Source organism: Microtus oregoni, unplaced genomic scaffold, assembly GCF_018167655.1.
Source record: "Microtus oregoni isolate MIOR12 unplaced genomic scaffold, Mior012 000000F_ref0000247, whole genome shotgun sequence".
NCBI classification, from domain to species: Eukaryota; Metazoa; Chordata; class Mammalia; order Rodentia; family Cricetidae; genus Microtus; species Microtus oregoni.
Window position 1 is genome coordinate 88,039,226 of NW_024543059.1, and position 16,690 is coordinate 88,055,915.

Here is a 16,690-nt window from a genome sequence, read left to right on the forward strand (position 1 = left end):
CTGCATATGAAGCCTTCCTATATATTCTGGAAGGGTATCAGTGTCATGAAAAAGTGATAGTTTAGGCTCCTACAGTTGAAAACAGAATTAACTAGACAAAATTTGAATAAGTATTATTTAATAGACACTTAGGCAATATCTATTTAATATATAATATTAAATGTTGGCTATGTTTATATTCATGATACATTAATTATCCTCTTTACAATAGTTAATTTATTAGTATAATCATTAAGTGTAACATAACATTAACATTAAATTTGGTTATTACTAACTTAAAATTGTGTTATCAGTAAAAGGAAACTTACTTTTATATAGTCAAATCTTATTTAGTAAAAGCAGGATCAAATTATAAAAATTAATAACTAGATGCAAAGGATGCAATTCAAACTCTCAATTAAAGTGATTTGTTAAATAAATAGCATATTGAGGGCTGTGAGAAATACGTCATTGGGTAAAGTGCTTGCCAAGCAGACATGAGGATTTGAGTTCAAATATCCAGCTCCCACACAAATACCTGACTAACATGTCAGTTACTGGCCTGTGATTCTAGAACATTGGAAGTGGCAGATGGAAACAATATCTTGGCCAAGATTGCCTGCAAACTCTGGGTTCAACGAGAGAAACTAGTTCAAAATATAAGATGGAGGAGATTGAGAAAACACCACATCAACATCTATTTGTACACACTCACTGACACACATGTTCATGCACACACACAGCGCGAACATGTACATGTGCCCACAAACATGTGAAGACAGATACATGAATGCACACATTGCTCACACACACATTAAATAAATAAGTAAACAAGCATTTCCATCAAGCTAAATATCTGAAATTAAACAGAGGAGGATTAAAATAATGGCTATCTACAGGAAGATCAAGAAGAAAAGTCTTGAAGTCAAATTTGAAAAACCAAGTGTACTCTAACTGTTCGTGTGCATAAGGGAGTTGACAATAAAATTGGCTTACTAATGATATTGTATGAATTCTGAATGAATTCTATAGAAATTCTTTATGCCACTTAAACATGTCTGAAAAGTTAAGCAACACCAAATTTGCAGAATTCTTACCCCCTCTCCCCAACAAAAGAAAGGCAACATGTTAAGCTGAAGGATAAATTAAAGTCTGCATGCTGCACAGTAGTAACGGGACATCCCTTCTTCACTTACCCTATCACCAGGGTCACCGGGGGGCCCAGAAGGGCCTTGTTGACCTGGAGGACCCATTAGACCCTGCAGAGAAAAACAGGATCAAAAGCAACTTCTTGACTTATTAGTATGCAAGTAAAGGAATTCCCCTAAAAATCAAAAGGCGCTTCATTTGTATTTTATAAATATACATTTGACTCCCAAACAACTGCCCTACTTGGTTTCTTGTAAAAACGTGACATAAAGGAAACAGCTCTGTAGCCAGCACAACTGCTCCTCTATGAGGCTGTGCTCAGGGTGGAAGCAGAAGCCAAGCGAAACAGGAAGGGAGAATGAATGAAAGTTGCTGTTGTGGAACCTGGTGCCCAGCTCCGCCTGAAGAAATGGCTGTTCATAAGACTAGACCTCAAAAATGTGGCTGGAAAGCTGAACAAAAAAAGCATTTAGCTTGTCAGCATTTCAACATATTTTTTTGCCATCACTTAAAAGCAACAATGTCATATATTTTTTGACAAAAATTTCACATCTCACACAGGCACATGTACATGTGCACAAATATAATATATAAAGAAAGAAAAAAATTCGAAATTTATCATCATTTTTATAGACAAATGAAAAACAGGTCAAGTCTACCAAATCCTGAACTTGACAGTTTTCCTCTAAAAATCAAATCAGTCTAAAATATAAACAAGTCAACTATATGACTGAAATGTTACATTCAGTAATTTTGAAAAAGAAGATTACAAATCATTTCCATACCGCTGGTCCTGCTGGCCCGGGTGGTCCTTCAACAAGCATTCCCTGCAATGAAAAATCACCAAGTAACTTTAGCCTTTCCACTGACTGTATGAGCACACTAGACATTATGATTTTTAAAGCAAAACCTGAGTTCATATTATACAAACCACTTAAAATATTTTGTATGGGAAAATGGAATCATTTAAAATGATAGAAGACATAATTCTTACAATCAGAGAACCTACTAACTAACTGAAAGTCAGGTAAGTATTGAGACAGTTAACATTAGGGAGGAGGAAGGATGTAGTAGAGTCAGGATAAAAGTGCGTCTGTGCAGGGTGCAGCAGCGATGTCTGACCAAGCTCTTCCCTATCACTTCGATAATTTCTAACAAAACAAAATAAAACAAACAAGAAACAACAAAAACAGGAGCTCAGTAACATTTTCTATTTTAATGGATGAACTGGTGTATGAATCAATGAAAGGAATGATACCCTAAACACTTTAATTCCAGAAAACTATATTTCTCTGTGTTTACAGAAAGAATAACAAGTGAACAGTTAAGCATACAAGTCCCATTTCTTATGCATTGCTTTTCGCAAGTTGCTGGTCAAGGAAAATTGTGAATATTAAAATTGCTTCTAGAAACAATATCTTGAGAGTTCATAGAATTAATACAAATAAAAAGAGCAATAATTTGGGGTAATAAACACGTGACTGCACATAATCATGCAAATAAACATAATGAAGTTTTAGAGAACATTCTCATCTTGTAATTTCACACAAGAACATAATACATACTGACCACACTCACTGGTCCCCTCCTTAGCATTCCAGTCCACCTGCTTCACACAAATCTCTCTCGCAAGTTCATTTCTATTCAGTTTATTTTATTATTATATAATGTATTTGGATCAAACAGTAAATTTCTAATAAAGTAATTATATAAATCATACAGTAAAATCATACTAAGAAATCACACATGAAACAGCTAAAGTCATGATATTTCAACAAACAAACATCTGAAACTAGAGGAAAAGATATGTAAATTCGGATTTCAAAATAAGAGAAATGAACCAGAAAAATATCAGCTACTTTCAAAATGTAATACTCCATAAATGTATATATTTTTTATTTTATTGAAAATTTGCTTTTCAGAAAAACTGCCCATTCAACTATTTATGTTAAATTAGAAATATTATAATTATCATTGAAAATGCATGGGTATTACACAATGACTTTTGGTGATGGTAGTTCATAAATTAAACAGTTTAGCAATTTCTGAACATATTAAACACACTTACAGGTTCAACCACAGCCGGTTCCCCCTTCTGCCCTTTCTCTCCATATGCACCATGGCCATTAATCTATTAAGTGAAAAATAAAAAAAAAAATGTGGTCAAAATACCTTTCAATAAATGAAGGAATTTTTCAATTTTTAAGAAAAAATAATTTAACCATCTAGCAACACTTAAAACAACACTTTCAAATGTTATCATTTCACAAAAGAAACATTAAAAATATCAATACTGCCAAATCCACATGAACACTGTTTGAGTACGAACAAATCATTACTTCTTTCAGTTTGTGTTACAAAAACTTAAATGCATTTGTATCCTCAAAAATGCTCTAAGACATTAGAAATGTCACCAAATCAAATGTAGAAAGTAATCTAAACTAAAAAAAATTAGAGCTAGTGTTCAGAAAGATAATGACAAAATTATAAAAATGTATCAATAATGAGAAATTTGATTTGAGGTACAATTCTATTTACAATATTTTAAACTGAAGACTGCAGTGAAAGCCCAAGACACATAGCCGGGCGATGGTGGCGCATGCCTTTAATCCCAGCACTCGGGAGGCAGAGGCAGGCAGATCTCTATGAGTTCGAGACCAGCCTGGTCTACAAGTGCTAATTCCAGGAGGCTCCAAAACCACAGAGAAACCCTGTCTCGAACAAAACAAAAAGCCCAAGACACAATAGCTGTCAACTCCCACTCTAGAAAAATCCATCATGGCTATGTAGCTATGATCAGTGTCCACAACTGACATAAGAACTCAACTCCATTTTAAACCTGAAAACACATCAGAATGAACACAGACACATCCCCAAGACACAGACAGGGCACAGAGCCTCATGCTGACTTACACTTGTTTCTGTAAAATCAGTTTCTGCTGGGACACCTGGGCCAAATTCTTCATTAGGGGAGGTTGTTGTCCTTTCTTCATATTCCTTGTATTCATAAAAATCATATTCGCCTAAATCTCCATCTACCGGCAGATCAGAGTCCCTGCCGTCTATTCCTTTGTTTCCATACAGAACATCCTCAGAAATGTTTCTCTGGACATCATAATCCTCTCCAATTAGATACTCTTCAGTGAAACCTTCTTCAACTGGATTTGGCTATTCAGTTAAGTTGCAGGGAATTGGAGAACAGGAAGTTGACTGTTAGCAAAGCAAGGCAAGCATCTGTGACTACAGCTTAATGGCGTGTGACCTGAAGAGCGCTGACTACTCAAGCAAGACCAGAGCCTGGGAAGAATCTGCTGAGTACCGCTGAAAGAAATATACTTGTACATACACTGATATGTACAAAGAAATATTGCTTTCAAAGCACCTTCCCCCACCAATGGCAAACATTCACACGGCGTCAGCACGTGTGTTTACTCTCACTTAAGGGAATGTGTTTTTTAGTGAGATCACTTTCGAGTGTAAGATCTGAACAAATAAATCAAGCATAAAGCTAAATATTTGCTTAATTTTCACATATTATTGGATAATATGGTAAAGCATATCTTTATTACAAAGATGCGTCATGTAATTCGATACTCAGTCCCGTCAGTTAAACATTAGTACCAATGGGAAATATTCTTCCATTAGAAAGTGCCATTATTATCATGCTCTATGATTGTAATCAAGTTCAAATTAAATAAGGAACATTTACAAATTTGTTCTCAAAGACAGACTGAATATAGATAGTAGAGTAATATATACTAAATAAGTAGTAGTATAGAAAATTATGAGAATGAAAAGACATGTAAATTCATTACTGTAACATTACTGTGTTAAGTGTAAAAAAAGTTCAACATCATAAAATAGTACTCTTAAATATGGAACACATACTGCTGCAAAGAAGTTTCATCTCCCCTATAATGAAATCATGTTCTTAGCACTGAAGTAGAAGACCCGGAATGAATTTAGATAAGAAAGTCAACATGTTGAGCTGTTGTAACATCTCATAAGACAACTAGGACAAGGTAAATTTAAAATCTATTCACACTCTAAATACTTATAACTCTAAAGAATGTTTTTGTATTATAATTATATTTCATTGGGACAAATATAAGTTTAAAATAATTAAATTGCTTACACTTACCTAATGCTCATTCACTGAATAATAATATAAATAATAGGAGGAAAATATTTAATGGTAATTAACTGAATTTTTATTGATTGTTATTTTATGATTAAAATATATATGTAATATAAAATTTAAGAGGACCTAATCAGACCTACCTATCTTGGAATACTTTCATGGAAAACAATCAAATGCATAAATAATATTATTTTAATCATAATGAACATTAATATTTTAAAGATATTTTAAAATTTAAACAGTTATTGAAATCTAAAAATCCTTGCTGTCATCAGAATGAACAGTGAGTGTTCCCATGCAATAAGAAGCTAATTGTATCGGCTGTTGATACAATTCTCACACCAGAGGATTCTTCTCTTGGAAGGATCCTGCTGTGAATACTCTTCATAGGATGTTACAGAAGCTTGCTCAGCTGTAGGAGCGATACAGAAAATGATAGTAGCCGATTCAGTTTGGTGATGATAGAATTTGCATGACGCAAAGTGCCATGTAAATCCTGAATTGACATCAACTGTAAATGCAGAATGTTTAGTACTCACGAACTAATGACTCTGTTTCTCTAAGAATGACAACTCAAAGTTCTCAGTAACTGAGATGCTTCTCCAAGAAAAATCCATCCAAACGTTACATATTTTGAAAGCCACAGGGTGATTTTTGCTGCCTTAAGTGGATTACCTCATTAGATCCTGATAAGCGCCTAGGAGACTCTGTCTGGTAAGTTTCCATTGTTCCGTAATTGTAGTCTTGAAAATCATCCACAATATTTGCCTGATGATAAATTCAGGAGAAAGAGAGTTAGGAAATTTGCAAAGTAACCTCAAGTACATGAAAATCACGAATTAATTGAATTAGAGTGTTAGCCAAATTGGAATTGGTCTAATTGGGTTAAGACTAAGACTCATCAGAGATCTTCCATCACATCTAGGAGAGATCTTGATTGCTTTTTTTCTGACTACCTGGACCCCTAGTTTGGCATTGGCTGTTGCTGGGTAACGCTTCTTCTTCTTGGATGCATATTTTTCAGATTTGGGGGATGTGAACTTTTTAGACTTTTTCTTTGAGCTAGTGGTCAAAGTCCTCTTCTTCTTTGTGTAATTGGATTTCTTTTTCTGTAAAATGTCATGAAAGACGGAATGGAAAACATGTAATGAGAAAGAAAGCAAAGACCACGGACGAAAGGGAGGAAGTGCAGATGTCAAAATGGTCAGCAATCCTCAGGGCAGCCTCTGTTGAGTCAAATCCATGATTAATTCACAGAAGTCCGAGACAGGTATAGGGTGCATCTGAGGAAGGACAGAGTGGAGCATCACACACAACAGACAGTTGGGTTTACCTCTGATTGGGCTATTGTTTCTTCAGTGACAGTGGGTGTCTCTGTTATATATTCAACCTCTTTATAGTCTGATTCTCCATACTCATACTCGATTATATCCTCGGGAGCATACTACGTCACAAAGGAAACAATATTGGGCAATTTGGTTAGTTGCAAGTAATATTATTAACAGAGTGAGATCATCTGCTTAACGTTTACTCAGAGTAAATGTTAAGAGAGATCTGGGATTAAACACGCATATTATTCTATTGTACATAGAATCTAATGACATTGGAGTTATCAAGCAAGCTTTTTAAGAACAGAACAAGTGGTTAGGGCTGTGAAAAAAAATAAAAGTTTTGAATAATGATTCAAACTTTTATTAAAGAGTAACTATTAATTCAAAGATAGGATTATTGTTATGGACATGGTTGTTAAATATCCAGTCTAATTTTGATTCATCAAAATCTGCGGTGAAATATCTCCCTATAAAAATAGTAATTTCTCTGGGGCTGCAACTAATCGGACAAGCACTCAGCAGGCACTGGATTCGAACACAAGCATGGTGAAGATAAGACTAAAAAAGACAGTGGTTCAATAAGTATGCTTTCTCAATAAATAATATGGTGAAAAGTAAAAACATAAAGAACAGTCTCTTGAAAATATGAGATGTCCACATCTCTCATGGGAAACTGGAAAATATACGTGAAGTATATATGACTGTATTTGGAAAATATAGACTTAAAATTTGTTCCCAATTCTCTCATTTTCTTTAACCCAGTGGTTCTCCATTTTCCTAATGCTGTGACCCTTTCATACAGTTCCTCATGCTGTAGAGACCCCCAACCATAAAATTATCATTGATAATTCATAACTGTAATTTTGCTACTTCTGTGAGTCATAACATAAATATCAGTGATAGCCAATTGTCTTAGGCATTGTGAAAGGGTCATTTTACTTCTACCTGCCTGTTGCTCTAAGCTAAAGTCTAAATGAACATGAGAACTCCTCAAGTATTACATTTTCAAAGATAGGTATACGTCAATTAACAAATCATTTCCATCATTGTTATTATTTTTCTGCTGGATTTAGTGGCCAATGTTTACAAATCTTAAAAATTTGAACTAAATTTACAACATTGTACCTTAGATATTTCTGTAATAAAAATTTAATTGGGGACCAAGTGTGTTTCCCAATATCAGCCACAACCTATTTATGGGATGAGGAGGAGGACAGTGTATTCATCTACAAAGCTATCTTTATGAAAATTTTAACTTTTGTTTTTAATATTTAGAATGTGTATAGAAAACACACTTAAATACCTTTGGTACCTATATGAGTTAAATAAAATATCGACAGCTACTAGAAAAATTTCTGTCTCTCTCCATATATAATATATATACATATATGGAAAAATCTATGTATATATAAAAACATACATACATATGGAAAGTTTATAAATAAAGCATATATATAGAACATACTTATATAGAGAGTATATGTTTCTAAATATAGAGATCTATATATACACAACAAAATTCTATATATACTTCATATACATAAATATATATTATATGCAGATATCACATATGTATATCCTATCTATACATAGAGACCATACATGTATGTCTGTATGCATATATGTATATGAATATATGTATATGCATATGTATATATATATATATATATATAGAGAGAGAGAGAGAGAGAGAGAGAGTCCTCAATCTGGCCTCAAACTTGCTGTGTACCCAAATACGGCATTGAGCTCTTGATATTTATGCCTCCACCATGCAATTTCTTGGTTACAAGTATGTAACCACCATGTCAGACATTTATGTAAGTATTAAGTAAGAACAATGCACCAAAGAATAATGCTTCTGTAGCTACCATCACTCATGTGAGAATATAAAATATTGAGTATACATATGACTGGCTTAAAATAAAATATAAAAACCAAGAAATATTTGCAGGTCATTTTTTGTTTACAGTTTTAAATCTAATTAAATTATACAATAAAAACTAAATAATACAATAAAATACAAAATTATACAATAAAAATAAAAAACAATCAGTAAAACAATGAAAAGTTAGTTTTAAGTTTGATTATTAAGAGAGCATTTAGGCTAAGTTCTGGATATAAAGATGAATTTGTAAATGTTTGTCAATATTTATCACAGTAATTAATTTATGTCAAGTTTCTGGAAAAAAAAATGTCTTTCAATCTTCATAATTCTCTCTACTCCTGGATCTTTCTGCAAATTAGAACTGCCAGAATTCTCACAGGAGAAGTAAAGCAACTGGTAAGTATGCTTCATCAAGCAGTGGAACATATCTTTATCAGGGGATAACTCAAGAGTCAATCAAAAGGACTGCTCCTTGAAGTCTCATTATTTTACTACCTGCCTAGGCACTTCTTTAAAAAACAACAACACTATTTAGCATACATAAATGATTCTTTGTTTACATGAAGCTGTACAACATACTTTGGAGAATACATTTCACTTCTCACTAAGGAATTTTGAAATATCCTGAAAATAGGTATAGAGAAGTACTGGTTGTGATCAATGAAAAGTCCTGAAACCCTGGGAGGGGAAAATAAAATAGATTTTGCAGGAGGAATGGAGGTGGGTGTGTATGGAAGCACGCGAGGTCAGGTTGTGTAGTGAGATGAGAGGGAGAGAGGGAGTAGAGACATGGCTGGAATTGGGGACATTTGAGTGGTGGTGTAGAAACCTAGTGCAGTTGAAGCCTCCTGTAATGTATGGAGGTGATCCTAATGAGAACACCTAGTAGTGCAGAATATAGAGAGAGTCTCAGATGTCCATCTCTTGTATCTAAGCAAGGCTTCTAGGGATGAGACTGGGTTACATTCAATTGAGTTGTTGACTAAGGAGGGTTTCATAGAAATCCCCAAACAACCCAGGGTGTTGCTAGGACAAAGGGTTGATATCTGGAAAACTAAAAGTGGTACTCCATTGCTGAGGACAACATCTACACAAGTCATTGAACATAGAGAAGTCACGCTGGTGCCTACATGAAGCCGTCACCCTTATGTTCTGGTTTCTTTGGTACTGGCACAGGCTACACTAAGGAGAGGCATGGATACTAACCCAGTTACAAAACGTTTGATCTACAATCTGTCCTCTCTGCAGAATATGTTAAGGCAGTGGAGGAACAGAAGAGGTAGGAGTGACCAACCAGTGTCTGATTGACTTAAGATCCACTCTATGGGAGGAAGCCATATCCAACACTGTTTGAATATGAAAAGAAAAAGAAAAAAACAACCATATAGAGCTACAGAACGTTGATATCTAATTTCTTACAATTGCCTGTAAGTCAGGAAGAAAATTTAACATGATGAGAATATCCGAAAGAGACATAATCTTAATATCACTTATGCTTCTGTATCAGGCAATGTAAACCCACTGCCGAAGGAAAATGTTTGTTCTAAATGGGAATCTATCTAGAGAGTTCATCTCTCATTCCATGAGAGGATGGAACTACAGCATTAGCACACACAGATGAGTTTAGAATGGATTAGATGTGTTACGTGAGGGAAAAAGAGGTAGAAAAAAATACATATTTGAGTCACCTTACCTAGGGAAGTTCACAAATATATTAATGGAATATTAAACAATGTACTGACCCATGTTCCACACTACACTTTATGTTTAGACTTGAAAAGATGACATTGCTTTGATATTTTTTTAGGCAGACTACCTGAAAATTAACTAGGAAAATACACATTTAGTATATAATGACAAATTTAATGACTACCATTGAAAATTATAATAAAAATCGCTTATTTTTATTTTTTAGGATTAATATAAAATGTTTAATTTGTTCAAGTATAAGTGTAGCTAATTAGGGGGAGTAAGAGTAATTCTTCCTCAAAAAAATTAAACTAAAACTTTTCACTGTTGACACACTATTTTATAAACTGTCAATCATAGCTCCACAAAACACCCGCTTCTCTTCTACTAAGTAGAACCATGTATTTACTATAAAATTTTATTTTACTTATAAAGGTGGCAACTGTCAAATAAATATCATTAGTTTTGAATGCAGAAATACTGAGACACTTGACATATCAGCTATAGAGACTAACCCTAACATAATGGTTTTTCTCCATCGAAACCACCAAAACTATATTTAGTTAGTCATAAGGATATAAAAGAATAATTCACTTGAACAATATTCAAACAAAACATTCAAGTAATTTTCCTTAACTCTTTCATACTGGTCTTGCTGCTGGCTCTGAAAACTATCCTGATTTCAAAAAAGGTACTAATGTTAAATTGTGGAAAAGATTTGGACAACAGAATTCACTAGAATACATTACAAGCTAAAATACTGTGAAAATTTTGCAACTCTGAATTATAAAAACCAAAACATTTTGTATTAGTTATAACAATAAAACAAAATTGTCCATTTATTCTGAGTAGTATAAATTCAAAACATTGCATCAAATCGTGTAGATTTTAAAAGCAACATATACACTACTTGAGGTATTTTTAAAATAGACTTTTGATCTCAAAATTCAAATCCCCTTTCACAGTTTGAATCCCTTAGTTTTCAGAAAATAAATGTGAAAAGATAGTTTTCTCAGAAAATAAAACACCAATTGGTATCCAGGACCAATGTGTAGTCCTGGATAGGAGCAATCAGGTTGGATATGTATTTGAAAGAGAGTTGAGGGGAGTACATGGGAAAGCTAGGGAGGAGGAAAGGGAAGGTGGGAAATGTAATTATATAATCTCAAAAATGTTTTACATTATGTTAAAACAAAAACAATACTTCTAATATAAATTAAAGCACCAACTATTTCCGGTTTGATTTGTCTACTTGCCTATGAGAAAAGAAATATTTTTTGAAAATTAAAAGATAAATAAGCTTCTGATTATATAATAGGGCCTAAAATCTTCAAGACCAATATCAGTTTTTTTCTCTTCATTCAGTATGAAATACCAAAAGTCGAGAAATAGCCATTACACCATAAAACATGCTCTCCCCATAGTAAGAGGTTTTAACTGTGTAAAGCAAAGAGCTGAAATACAGTGTTAAGTAATTAACTTGAAAAAAGATAAAGTACTATATTCTTCTCAAAATATTCAAGAACTCTTAATTGAAAATATAGTTTAATTAAACTGGGTAAATATGCTTTAAATGGAGGTGACAGCCCCACCTCTGGACCTGAGGGCCTCCTGTGCCCTACATCCTCACCTCGTCTATCTGTGGCTCCTGAGCTTGAGCAGCAGCCTTCGATGATGAGTCACAGTCTGGACTGTAATGGTCACAGTAGTCATATGCTGCCTTGGGATCGTCCGTGATCAAGAACTGCTGAATATCGCCCTACAAAGAGTCAGACAAGGAGGTAGTCAAACATAGGCAAATACACAGGCCTTTGACATGCTTTTAAGGTCAGAGTAGCCTACATTCCAGTGTACAAAGAAGAGAAATTACTTAAATGCTTATCATTATAAAGAAAAGTCTTGTAAGACTGAGAAAATCATAATCAATTACACTGTTCCACCTTACTCTCTGCTATAAAAAATCTACTGTACATTAATCTTCCTATTAATATTCAGACTTACAGAATTCACAATTAAATATACATAGTAAAATACAAATGAAATACATGGGAAAAAACTGTACTTCAGTGGCTAAAATGTTGATTAGTTTACACTAAAATGTTATGGTTAGACAAATCTGGAATTATGTTCAGAAAAAGAAAATGTTCACAAACTACGATAAACACATATTATGGTAGAAAATATAGATAATAAAGCACAGATTTGGTACTGCTTGCTTACAGTGCTGTATTTTTTTTCTTAATTTGGACATGGAAATAACTATCTCATTATGTGGTAATGAATAGGTATTTTTCTTTTGCCATGTTAACTAGCTAGAACCTTCAAGTGTCTCAGAAGGTTTACTGTATGTAGAGGACATCTACTAATTTAAATCTTCTTTCTTGATGCATTGCCTCAGGATTAGTAATACAGGAGCTACGAGGACCTTTTTAGGTCTTTACTGGATTTACACACAGCTCTTCTCTCTAACCAGAGGGAAGCTGAACTCAGAATCTATTACATTTATTAAAGTAACTTCAAGTAATTTCATTTTGTTATTAACTTATAAGCTTGTGCTCCTAAAAACTCTTTGAACACACATATGTATATATGTATCTATGTATGTATGATAGAATGTATGAATGTATGAACAGATGTATGTATGATAGTATGCATGAACGTATGAACAGATGTATGTATGTATAATAGTATGTATGAACGTATGAACAGATGTATGTATGCATCTCTTTGTGCAGAGGCAGCACCCCAAATAAGGAGCAAAAACTAATTTAGTTTCCACTAAGCATGAAATACAGAAATTGCAGCTAGGTAAAAATACTATGGAACTTCTAATGGTCACACTGTTATTAATGTTTCCAATAGTTACTTGCTTATATCATGAAACACTATAAGAAGTTGACCAAATAAACAATTTTTCTGCATGACTTTTCAATATTTTCTGAATATATGGATGAATTATGCCATTGACTACTAATTTTTGGCATATAAGTACATAAAATATATTGACAGCACTTCACAAGCCAAAACTCATTGCTTGATTGATGAGTTTTGGCTTGTGAAATGCTGTCAATGAAGCACACAGTAGCCACATCTGGGCTGTTAGAGATGAAGACACACCCATAAAAAGAGAACACTGAATGCACACTTCTTTATTCTATTGCCCCATAAAAGAATAATTTGGCAATGCTGGGCACAACTAGTACATCAAGGAGTAATGTCACTGGTGGTTCTAATTAGAAATTCTAATTCTTAATGTTTTTCCTCATTACCTGGGATTATCAGTCCCTTTAGTTTAACTGAAATGAACAAATTGAGAAATGCTATCTAACATCCATTCCAGAGTTACAAATTATTAAGTTCCATATTTAATTGCTAAAATACAAAAATATAGTGTCTCATATATTAATTCTATTTCTTAAATAGATTTTGAAAGGAATATTGTTTTTCCAACCACTTGCTATTCTATTTACAAGTCTTTACTTCTTTAATGGAGTGTTGCTAATGTTTCCACTATAAATTTCTATTTCAGTATTTAATGGTTTGCCATAAAACATAGTATTGGAAAAAACTGGAAATTTCTGTAAAAATCCAATAGCACTATTTTCCCAGAAAGTATTTCACAGTGTTTTGTATTAATCATATGTTGTGTTGTATGACAGTCTATAAATAAACCTGAGTATCATAACAGGTGTAATGAGCTGTAAATATTATTTTTAATGCTACAATATTTTCCAGAGCTAGAAAGAGGCTAAATTATGAAATAAAATTGGCCTCTGTACTACTGTAACATTAGAGGCATGAAAAACACATCATTATTCTATAATTCTCCAAAAGACAAGATTGAGATAGAGATAATAGAATTACTTCATGATCTACAGCTGTGTCAACTAGTTCTATATAATAGAGAATTTTCATATAGACTGTAGGACCTTACTGGAAAAGGGCTACATGATTGTAAGAAAACAAAATCAAAGCTTTGTAAACAAATGAATGGCACTTTCCTTTGTTGAAGAATTTCACTTATACATTTATCACTGCCAATTATAAACATAATTTTGTAAGCTTCTTCCATACCAAAAATGAATGCACTGCCAAATATAAACATAATTTTGTAAGCTTCTTCCATACCAAAAATGAATGCACACATTAAATCTTTTCAGTTTGATCTCTTCTCTGTCTCTCTCTCAGTCACACAAACACACACACACACACACACCACCACCACCACCACCACCACCACCACCACCACACACCACCACACCTCATTTAGTCAATTTCCATGATTATGGTTTATTTCTATTTTCTGTTCTGAAAGTGCTTACACAATACACTATGTAGCATTTTAATTGAGATCCAGTGTATAAATAATCATGTTTACTGAAAGAAGATATCATAGAAAATCCATCTAATATATGTGAGAATTAAGACTCTTATTTTAAGTCCAACTGTCGCTTGGTGTAAGACCACTAAGTGTTTTGTTGAGTTCAACTCCAAGATGGCCAACCACTGACTGTGCCATATAGCAGTGAAACAAACAGAATAAACAATGAGAATCCAGGCTCAGATAAGTTGTTATAATTAACACATGACGTAGCTGAATGATATGACCTTTAGATGGATCATTTGATTGAAAGAGAACCACAGGGATGGCAGTAGACATTCATATGTAACTGGGTAGCTTCATGGGATGCTGGGCTGGTTCTTCCTTACAACTGAGATATGATGATACCTTCAATGTCAAGAAATTAGTATCTGCACTTTCTGCAGGTTTTCAGTTTTCTCAAAGTCTTAGAACTAAGTTTCAATATTAAAACCGGAATTTCTTATGTTGTAAAAGTTCCATTTCCTGGGTTAAGACACAAATCAGAGAAACATCACTCACCACAATAGCCACAAATGGCATAAAATATCTCAGAGAACCTCTGGCCAAAAAAGCAGAAGACTTGTATGACAAAACTTTAAATCTTTGAAGAAAGAAATTGAAGAAAACACCAGAAAGTAGAAAGATCTCCCATGCGCTTGGGTAGGTAGAATTAACATAGTAAAAATGGAAATCTTACCAAAAGCAATCTACAGATTTAATGCAATGGCCATCAAAATCCCAATAAATATCTTCACAGACCTCAAAAGAACAATACCCAATTCATATGGAAAAGCAAAAAACCCAAGATAGCCAAAACAATCCTGTACAATAAAAGAACTTCTGGAGGCATCACAATCCCTGACTTCAAACTCTACTACAGAGCTACAGTACTGAAAACATTCTGGTATTGGCATAAAAACAGACAGGAGGACCAATGGAACTGAATTGAAGAGCTAGATATTAATCCACACACCTTCAAACACCTGATTTTTCACAAAGAAGCAAAAAATATCAAATGGAAAAAAGAAAGCATATTTAATTAACAAATGGTTCTGGCATATCTGGATGTCAACATGTAGAAGAATGGAAATAGATCAATACCTATCACCAACACAAAACTCAAGTCTAAATGAATCAAAGACCTCAACATAAAGCCAGCCACACTGAACCTTACAGAAGAGAAAGTAGGAAGTAGACTGAATGCATTGGAACAGGAGACCACTTCCTAAATATAAGTACAGCAGCACAGACACTGAAAGGAACAATTAATAAATGGGACCTCCTGAAACTGAAAAGCAAAGGACGTGGTCAACAAGTCAAAACGACAGCCTACAGGATGGGAAAAGATCTTCATTAACCGCACATCAGACAGATCTGAACTTCAAAATATACAAATAACTCAAGAAACTGGTCATCAAAAGAACACATAATCCAATAAAAAAAAATGGAGTACAGACCTAAACAGAAAACTCTCAACAGAGGATTCTAAAATGGCTGAAAGACACTTAAGGAAATGTTCAACATCCTTAGTCATCAGAGAAATGCAAATCAAAACAACTCTAAGATGCCATCTTATACCTGTAAGAATGGCCAAGATCAAAAACGCAGATAACTTATGCTGGAGAGGTTGTGGGGTAAAGGAACACTCCTGCATTGCTGGTGGGAATGATAGCTGATACAGCCCCTTTGGATGTCAGTGTGGCAGAAAATTAGGAAACAACTTTCCCTAAGATCCAGTAATACCACTTTTGGGTATATTTCCAAAGGATGCTCAATCGTGACACAAGGACATGTGCTCAGCTATGTTCATAGCAGCATTGTTTTTCATACCCAGAACCTGGAAAGAATTTAAATGCCCCTCGACAGAAGAATGGATAAGGAAAATGGGGTACATTTACACAATGGAGTAGTACATAGTAGAAAAAAATAACAGTATCTTGAATTTTGCAGGCAAGTGGATGGAGCTAGAAAACATCATTCTGAGTGAGGTAACCCAGACCCAGAAAAACAAGCATCACATGTACTCACTTATAAGTGGGTTTTAAACATAAAGCAAAGAAAACATGCCCACAAATCATAATCTCAGAAAACTCAGACAACAATGAAGACCCTAAGAGAGATATAGATAGATCTAATCTCCATGGGAAGTAGAA

The 16,690-nt window shown here is 33.9% G+C and overlaps 1 protein-coding gene across 3 annotated transcripts in view; it reads right to left on the reverse strand.

Moving 5' to 3' along the window:
• The window catches only part of Col11a1 (collagen type XI alpha 1 chain), a 165,360-nt gene that overhangs the window by 102,570 nt on the left and 46,100 nt on the right, over window positions 1-16,690 (reverse strand). For 2 of the 3 annotated variants that reach the window (XM_041650914.1, XM_041650921.1), the window contains 8 exons: window positions 11,805-11,933; window positions 6,603-6,713; window positions 6,226-6,378; window positions 5,945-6,037; window positions 4,042-4,296; window positions 3,197-3,259; window positions 1,914-1,955; window positions 1,176-1,238 (listed from right to left, as the gene is read on the reverse strand). In XM_041650914.1, the coding sequence (XP_041506848.1) occupies window positions 1,176-1,238; window positions 1,914-1,955; window positions 3,197-3,259; window positions 4,042-4,296; window positions 5,945-6,037; window positions 6,226-6,378; window positions 6,603-6,713; window positions 11,805-11,933 (909 nt within the window). The remainder of the gene's footprint in view (window positions 1-1,175; window positions 1,239-1,913; window positions 1,956-3,196; window positions 3,260-4,041; window positions 4,297-5,944; window positions 6,038-6,225; window positions 6,379-6,602; window positions 6,714-11,804; window positions 11,934-16,690) is intronic. The other variant, XM_041650929.1, reaches the window with a different exon arrangement.